At 25.5% G+C, this 9162-nt stretch overlaps 1 protein-coding gene across 1 annotated transcript; it reads left to right on the plus strand.

Moving 5' to 3' along the window:
• Positions 1 to 269: 269 nt before the first annotated feature.
• On the plus strand, positions 270 to 7388 carry LOC145835539 (WD repeat and SOCS box-containing protein 1-like). Its single transcript, XM_082943577.1, has 9 exons — positions 270 to 358; positions 983 to 1172; positions 1298 to 1425; positions 1572 to 1678; positions 1856 to 1981; positions 2586 to 2770; positions 4185 to 4301; positions 5660 to 5800; positions 6532 to 7388. The coding sequence occupies exons 1-9, from the start codon at positions 304 to 306 to the stop codon at positions 6695 to 6697; spliced, it is 1215 nt and encodes a 404-aa protein (XP_082799703.1). The 5' UTR covers positions 270 to 303; the 3' UTR covers positions 6698 to 7388.
• Positions 7389 to 9162: the final 1774 nt, after the last annotated feature.

Raw genomic sequence — 9162 nt, forward strand, 5'->3', positions numbered from 1 at the left:
AAAATTTTAAGAACAGCTTCACTTAGCTTTATTTTATTATGCTTTAGCTGTTGCGCATCTAGAAGTTGCGCATTGTATTTGTGTTAAGTTTTTATCAAGTTTATCTTTTAGCTTCCGTGTTATAAATGATATAAAAAACAACTGTGATTGTTAATAAGGAGTAGTTTAAATTGATAGTTTTGTATATGCTTTTAGTTTTAAAATTTTATTTGCTGTTAGTTTGTTTTAGTTTTAAATGTTATTTATAAACTATTTTTATTATACATTTGATAGACTTTTATAACTAAATAAAAAATATATAATATGTTGTTTAAAGACAATGGAACTTTTTTTAGTGAAAAACACAATTCTGATGAAGGTTAGTAGTTAATCTAGTTTAAAACAAAAAAAAAACTTGTAAAAGTATTCAGATAATTTTAAGAATGTATAAATGTTAGATAAAACTTATAAAATAAACTATAGGTTTTAAAAATGTTTATTTATTTTTGAAAAAGTTAATCAAAGTTTTTTTTTGTATTATTAAAAAATAAACTACTTGTTTTTATTAAACTGTATGTAAAGATTTTTAACTAGATAATTATTTTCTTTTTTTGCTTCATTACCTAAATTGATGAGTTTAACTAAGTGGACTTGTTTTGTTTTAAAATTAGTATTACTAAATTAAGCAAGTTTTATAATAGTAATTTTATAACTTTTTTTTTATTAAATATCTGTTGCTAATTTTTATCTATATATTTAATAAAAACAATCAATTTTTTTCCATGTTTTTTGAACAAAATATTCATTATTTTAATGGAAACAAATTTTTTACATTCTCTTTTTTTTTTGTAGATTAGAATTACTTATAAATTTCAAAAGTCAATATTTCATATTATTCATTATTTCAATCAAGTTTCGTACAACAGGGAATAAAACTTATATTTTTTTAATGTAAAAACTTTTAAATACAAAACATTTCAAACAACAACAATATGACAAACAGTTTTGGAAACGGTCAACATCCCAGCGCTGACGGCTCCCAACCTGAAGTTGCTAGATGCCTGTTGCTCCGCCTTCTCGCCAGACGGCAAGATGTTCGCTTACTCCATAATCGGCTGTTACGCGGGCGTTTTGTGCGCGGAGGAGGGAAAAACATTGGATTTTAGCAACTTCCTACCAGGAGTTAAATCATGGTGAGTGTTTTAGATAGTTTTAAAAATATTTTTTTTTAATTATTAAAAGTTAAAATTTATTTAAATCATCAATAAGTCTCTGAAATTGTTTAAATCTTTTATTAATATTTATATGCAAATTTTAGCTCGAAACTGATTGACTGCGGAGACATGATCACTTCCATGATATTTCTTCCTATCAAATTAGACGGTCAGTATTGCTTAGCAACCGGACTGAAAAAGGGTCCAATCAAAATACTGAACACAGCAACTGGTAAGATTTAAAGTTTGTACAAAAGTTATAAATTATGTTTGTAAGTGACTGCTCAAAGATTATTATGAGTACTGAACAAACTTTAAAAAGAATATGTATTTTATTTGTACAAAAATATTTAGCTTTTATCTTCAAATTTATAACAGGCAAGGTAAACCATGTTTTGTTCGACCATACTGCTCGAGTAACTGCTCTGACTTTTGCACCGGAATCCTCATTACTATTATCCAGCTGCCACGATAAAACAATGAAGGTAATTTTTATAGTTTATAAAAGTTTGTAGAATTTACAGTCTCTTACTTATTGTCAGTATTTAAAAAGTTTAAACTCGAACATTGTACTTAAAATAATGTTATATTCATACTCTTAATTGTATGAATTTTAAGAATTATTCATCTCTTATGTTTAAAAAAATTGTTTCATTTTATAGATATGGGACATGCTTGATAATGGAAATATGTGCCAGACTCTGAGACACCACATCCAACCAATTAACTTCACAGCTTTTAATCCCAGTGATCAAAAAATAATCGCCTCTGTTGGAAACGCGAGAGAGGTAGTTTATTTTTTATATTTGTCACATTTTACTAATTATACAGAGACTATTTTAACAATTTTATTGTCTTGTTTTTTCAAATTTTTGTTTAAAAAAAATCTTTTCAAAACTAAGAAAAAATTAAAAGTTTTTCAAACGTTAAATATTGTACACGTTGTTACCTAAACGATACATATAGGTTACCGCAGTATTGCAAAAAAAAAAACTTAAACCGCAAGCCCGTGTGTAAAACGTTACGTAAAATATATTCTGTTCTAGAATTTGAAACATTCAGCTGTATATTAGCTTTTAATCCCAGTAATCAAAAAATAATCGCCTCTGTCGGAAACGCGAGAGAGGTATTTTATTTTTTATACTCGTTAAATTTTACTAATTATACAGAGACTTTATTTGACTTTTTTGTCCTATTTTTTTTGAAACAAGTTTTGCAGCTTTTTTCAACACAGAACAAAATCAAAGTATTTTTTTCAAATTTTACATAATGTTCACACTGTTACCTAAACGAAACATATAGGTAACCGCAGTATTGCAAAAAAAACTTAAACCGCATAACGTGTGTAAAAAAGTTACGTAAAATAATTGAATAGTTATTTAAAATATTCAGGTGTATATCTGGGAGTTGAAAGACAAGCGTCGGCTGAGCGCGAAACCGTACAAGCTGATTGGCCACAAAAACGATGTGAACGTGTGTGATTGGTCGAGAGACGGGGCGCTTCTCGTCACCTGCTCCAATGATTCCACGGCCATCGTTTGGGATGTCGCTGAAAAAACAATTCTTCTTACACTCGGGTAATTTGAATATATTAAACATGTTTATTTGATATATAAAAAATTTAAACGATATTTCAAGTACAGTAACCTCTCGGATCTTTACGCACTCGTGACGTTACGCACTCTCGTTTAGTTACGCATTTCAGAATTCTATAAAATTCAGAAAATAAAAATTTTAATTTTTTTTAATATTGCACAAATTAGGTTTAATGTATATTTTTAAATTAAAATATGTTTTTGAAGGCTAACACACCTCTCTATATCTTTGGACTTTGCAAATTTATGTTCCTTGACTAATTGATATACATTTAGTTATACCTCAGTATATCAGAAATTTTGTTAACAATAAGAGATTAAATCAAAATTCTGAAATAAACATGACTGTGTTTAATAATGAAAGTATAATGAAGTAATAAGAGTTTAAAACACAAAGAAATAATACAGCAGTCTTGCCCTATATATTAATAAACACCATTTTATAGTTGTTAAGAAATGCTTAATTATAAATTGAATTTGCTAAGTAGAATAGAATATAAATGTCACATATAAATAAAGATAAAGATAATTTCTACTTATTATTAAAATAGTAAAATTATTTCTACTCGTATTATTATTATTATTTTGTAGAAATTCAAATCCTTTTTTTTAATATATGTATAGTTTTATATATTGTTTTCATATTTATAAATGAAGTAAACAAATAGTTAAAAGTGGGAAAGTGCCCAGTCTGCTTTTAACTAGAAGTAATATTAAAAAACAGCCATTATAGTGAGTATATTTGGTACCTCTCGTATCTTTACGATCTCTCATATCTTTACGCACTTTTTCTGTGGACACAATGTGCGTAAATAAGCGAGAGGTTACTGTACTTAAACAATAAGAAAAACGTTTAAACAGACTAATTTCTCCACTGTGGAATATTGTAAAAGTTAAACTTTGAATGAATAGTTATACTATTTCAATATTTTTCTAACATCAATTATTATGATAAAATTAATATTTTGTTGTATATAATGTTAATCACATTTTCTTCTGCTACATCTTTTGCATGCAAGTGCACGAGTTAGATAGAAACTTTGGTTTTTACTTTGTTTACTTTTAAAAACCACTAATTGTATGTACAAAAGTTAAACAAACATTTTTAAAAGCTTTTATAAATAGCTTTTAATAAATATGTTTTTTTTTGGTTGAGTTAAAACTTAGATCAGTTTCACGTTAAAGTTAGTTGATAAAACTTTTATTTAAGTTTCAAGTTTGTAAGGATGAACTTTTTTAAATTCTAAACCCAAGGCTAAAGTATAATAGTTTTTGAAAAACTTAATAAAATTTAGTGGAAGCTAATGTTTTTATAAGTTCTTGCTAACAAAAACATAATTTACTCAATACATTTTATTATTAACAACATACTTGACGTCTAAATAAATTTTCACAGCCATTCATACCCGATGCCATCTTCAATATACATGGGTGGAGCAAATGGCAGTTGGGTGTCATCAGCTGCCTTTTCTAAGTGTGGAACCAAAATAATCACCACCTGCGAAGATAAAAAGTAAGTCAAGAGTTTTATATTTTTATTATATTATTATAAACCATATTTAATTACTTTAGATCTTACTACTGTTTTTTTTATAATCTAACAGTAAAACCTAGATATAAAAGTTTTTCCGACAATTCTTTGCAATTAAAAAAACATTTTAAGAGATAGACTGTATATGAATTTAATCAGTGCTTGTTAAACTTTATTATAATTTATAAAATGTTGGTTGAGAAAAATTTTTGCACACGAAGTTAATGATGCACAAAACAAATAAAATACCAGTTTTTCAAGTAACACAAAAACAACGTGTATTACAAAATTTACATGAATATTAATTCAAGGAAAATTATTTTTGTTTAAAAGCTTAGTAATTTAACTTTGGATGAAAGCTTAAAAGTATGAAATTTAGATGCTAAAATTTGACAAGTTAGCTAAATTGTAGACCTGAATAAGCTTTTGTTTTTGCGTTCAACATATAAATTCAAAAAACAAGTGTAAATAAACAAAGGTTAATAAAGTTTGATATATTAACTGATTTAAACTTGCTTCGCATGCTTTATTATTAGGCTTGAACATTTTTTTATGATATGATAGGTTACAAAGCTTATTATTTGTTTATAAAACTTAGTGTTTTATTACAGTGATGACTTTAACAAAAACAATTTGTTTTGACTGACATTCAAAATTTCAAAGTACTTCAATGATACATTTGTTTTTTTTTTGTTACAAAACCTCAACTTACATAAGGTCATCACTGTACTTTTTAAAAATTAAGTAAGAAACTAAATAAAAGAATTGACAGAAGGCCAGAGTTGGTCAAACTGTGATGATCCTGAAGAAAAAAACACTGAAAAGTTCATAGTATGTTTTATTCAAAGTTTTCTCTAATCATTCAAAACCCATTTTGTCTATGTAAAACATTAATATGCTTTATAGCTTGATTAAAAACTTGTTTTTTCAAAACTAAAACACTTTTTGTTGGATTTTTATAATTTTAAAGTGTTTTTAAAGTTTAAACGTGTATTTCTTTTCAAACTTTGAAAAACGTTGTAGTGTAACGATTTTAGTTCCGAGAAAACTTTTTAATTACTTGTGTCGTGTTTATATGTGCTTAAGTGGTAAAAGCTGGTGTATTGAGTTATGCAAGCGTGCAATTAGTTAAAATTTATTTGAGCTCCATAGATTTTAAAATGCAATTTCAATATACTAACAAATTCTGTACAAATTTTTAAACTGACAAATTTTTAACTACAAACAAAGACTATATGACTTAACAACTTTCGTAAATTTTAAAACAACAAAAAAATTTAACGTGTTAACAAGCATTCTATATTTTTCAGTTGTTATAAAAGTATAAATAAACAAAACAGAGCTAGAATTTGGAATATCTGGGATGTGAAAAACAACAACAAAAACTGCACTTCAAGCAAACCTTACGTGCAGGAGGTATCTTTCAGTAAAATGCCTCTGAAATGTGTGTTTGACGAGCAAGGAAATTTCGCGTCTGTTGGGTAAGTGTTGTTTACGTATGGTCTAAGAAAACATTAGAGTAAAAAGACAACAATAAAAATGTCACAAATAATTTTGTCAGAAAATAAAGCAGTCTTGATGTACATTAAAAATATGTTATACAGACTAAGCTCTTATATTGATCCAGAAAAACAAATACTAATAAAAGTTGAACTTTAAGACATAACAAAGATTCAAGCAACACCTAATTAGTTTCAGTATAGCTTTTTTGTTATGTTAGACATTTTTATCTGTTATAATTACCTAGTAGTAGAAATCTTAACTGCTAAAACAAAGGTTATTTAGAAGAATCTAAAGTTGCTGAAAGTTGTTCTTCATTATACCGTTTTTATTTCACTTAAATTATTAATATCCATCTTTAATTAATAAGTTGTAGTACGCAATATTTAAACGAGATTGCTTTTTTAATACCTTAAAATCTCTTCTTAATTCATTAATTTTTCATCCAACCTAAAGGTCAAGTTTAAAGTAAAACATAAAAAATTTTAGATATAAAAAAAACTTAAGCTTAATTAATCTAATAATTTTAAAATTATTTGTTTAATTTTTGTTATTAGAGTTATATTTAAATCTAGCTTTCAAACTACTAAAAAATGAACTATTTGAAATTTAAAGTAAACATTGAAAAAGAGTACATAAAGTTATTTAAAAAATGTTATTTTATTCATTCATACTCTAACTAAAATATTGAGTACTTTAAATTTACTATCAGATTACAAGACGGATCAGTAAAAGTAGTCAAGCAAAATTTAGAAACTACGAATAAAGTGAGCTCACTGCAGCATTTGTGTCGGCAAGTGACGAGAGTCAACAAACCAATGAAAGAATTAGACGTTCCATTTTTCACTCAGGCCTACCTTAAGTACAAATGTCCATGACATTGTTGAATTTCAGGCTTTGTTAAAGACAAAAATGTTAAATGCCATCTTTGTTTATTTCATATAGATTTATAAATTTTTACATTCAAATTTTCCAAATAAGTTGTACCTTTGATTAAACAACTAGTTGACTGAATGAAACTTATTTTAAATTAGTTGTTTTGAGACTGTCCACTTAAGCTTAGGAAATCAATAATTAACTACCAAAAGTTATTTTTAATTTTGACAAAACAAAGATGGATAAAAAACTAAAAATTAACAATAGTTGTTTTTTTTTTAGTTTTTTCAATATTTTTTTCTATAGTGACTTTCTTAATTAACTTTGAAGAACTAAGTTTATTAGTTCAGTAAATACTACTAGGCTGCCATGATTTTTTTCAATTTATTTATGATGAAAGCAGCAATAAGACATTACTGCTAAGTCAAATATTTTATGATATAAGTACGTACAACTTTTTGCCTTTGACGTTTTGCAAATATTGTTCTGATGTTTTACTTTATCCAAATGCTAAATTAAGCTTGTAATGAAAACAGTTTATAATAAAAAAGTTAGTTTTAAATTGATAAATATACGTTTGATATTTAGTTCAATTTTTGATACAACAAAGATAACTCAGCAATGAAATATACACATTGTTTTATTTTAAATACTTTCATGAAATTGATCTTGAAAATAAAAACATTTGCTTTATTTCATGGTGTTTTTGTATAGTAACTTGTGTTTTATGTGCGTTTAGCATTTGAAATTGCACTTGTTATTATTTATTGTCAATGTAATAAACTTTCAAGACAATAAGTAAAAACTGTTTGATACTTACAACTTCCTGTTTGTTTAATCTGGCTTGTTTATTATGAAATAAACTTAAATCTTAGTAATTTTCCTCATAGATATCAAATATAGTAAATTATTTTTTATTTTTGTAACTCAAAATGAGAAAAAAATAAATTATAATTGTTGTTGTTTAAAAAAAATTCAAACAATTTCAAAACTATTTTTTATAGTTAAATACTGTACTTAAGTTTTAAAAAAATGCCAGTTTCGAGATAGGAGTAGAGAAATTTTGTTTTGAGAAAATAATCGATTAAAGTTCAGAAAAAAACGTTTACCTCATAAAAACAAAGTCACATGGTTTGTACTCCTTGTAAATCCGACCAATGAAAATCAATAATATGAAGTTTTTTAGGCGTATGAGACGCACGCTTGTCTCTTTCTTATATATAAACGAGAAACGAGTTTTGTTATGAAACATTTAAATGTTGGCTATATTCATTTGTTAAATGTTTTATTTTGTTAGTTTTGTTCATTTAAGATTACTTTAAATTGTACTTTTTCATTACTTTTTTAATTAAAACTTTTAAAAGTAAAACTTAACGTGTATTACCATTATTTCAATAAGTTCTAAAACAATTAAAGCGTTTCGTAAAGTGAATTTTAAATATGCTTTATTTATTTTTAACTTTCATAAGTTTTTGTTTAAAAAAATTGGTCATTGTAGTTTTTCATCTGTCATAAGTACAAAAAAAAAAAAACTATAAAAAAAAACTTGAAGATAGCTTCGTAACTTTGAAAAGCAAACTTTTTTTTCAAAGCATTTAAAAATAATTCAAATAGTTTAAAAATTTATAGTTTTAGTAAAACGCGTTAAACATGAAACTTAAACGATATATGAAAAATTCAAAGAAAAAATCTTTAAACTGTTATCAAATATTATTTAAATAATTAGACTAAGCCAAGACCATAAAACAAAGGTAATAGTTTCATTTTCGCTTATGTGTATTTTATGACTTTGCTGTTTGTATTAGTTTTAAATGTATACAACAGCAAAATAATATATTAAAAGTAAGCTTTTATTAACTGTTACTTGTAAAAAAAGTATGTATAAATAGATTCAAAAGTTTTAAAAAAATACTCGTATCAGGTAGGTGTTTACTTTTTCGGTATCTAAATTATTTTTAAAAGAGTTTGTAGCATACTTTTTTGTACTAAACTTATTTTGCAACAACATTTTTTTCTGAATGTTTAAAAACATTAGTTGCTCATAGTTTATTAGCAAAGATGTTAACTAAATAAGTTGATTGAGATAAACAATAATAAAAATATTACGCACCTTACTTTTCTTTATTTAACTAGCAAACGGTTTTCTGCGTTAAAAAACTAACACAGTTCTTCAGATTTGTTAAGAAATTAAAAAAAGTAAATTTTAAATAAAAATAAAGCATACTTTAATTATTGATTGAAACAAACTTTACAGAACATGTTTTTGCACACCTAACGGTAGCAATAAACTTTTGAGTAATATCAAGGAAATGTGATTTTAGAATGAAATATGGTATATTTACTTTAAAGTTGTAAACAAATAACCTTAAGAAATTTAAAGCATAATGTTTTGAATCTAAACCAACGTATAAAACGTATTTATCTTTAAATAAGTTTGGAAAACATCATACAACAAAAACTACACTTA

The sequence above is a fragment of the Thalia democratica genome, chromosome 1 (genome assembly GCF_965202585.1).
Source record: "Thalia democratica chromosome 1, ktThaDemo2.hap1.1, whole genome shotgun sequence".
NCBI classification, from domain to species: Eukaryota; Metazoa; Chordata; class Thaliacea; order Salpida; family Salpidae; genus Thalia; species Thalia democratica.

Coding starts and splice junctions, on each gene's coding strand:
- LOC145835539 (XM_082943577.1), top strand. CDS start 304: ATGTTGTTTAAAGACAATGGAACTTTTTTTAGTGAAAAACACAATTCT. Junction 359..982: donor AAAACACAATTCTGATGAAG/GTTAGTAGTTAA, acceptor TATGACAAACAG/TTTTGGAAACGGTCAACATC. Junction 1,173..1,297: donor CTACCAGGAGTTAAATCATG/GTGAGTGTTTTA, acceptor TGCAAATTTTAG/CTCGAAACTGATTGACTGCG.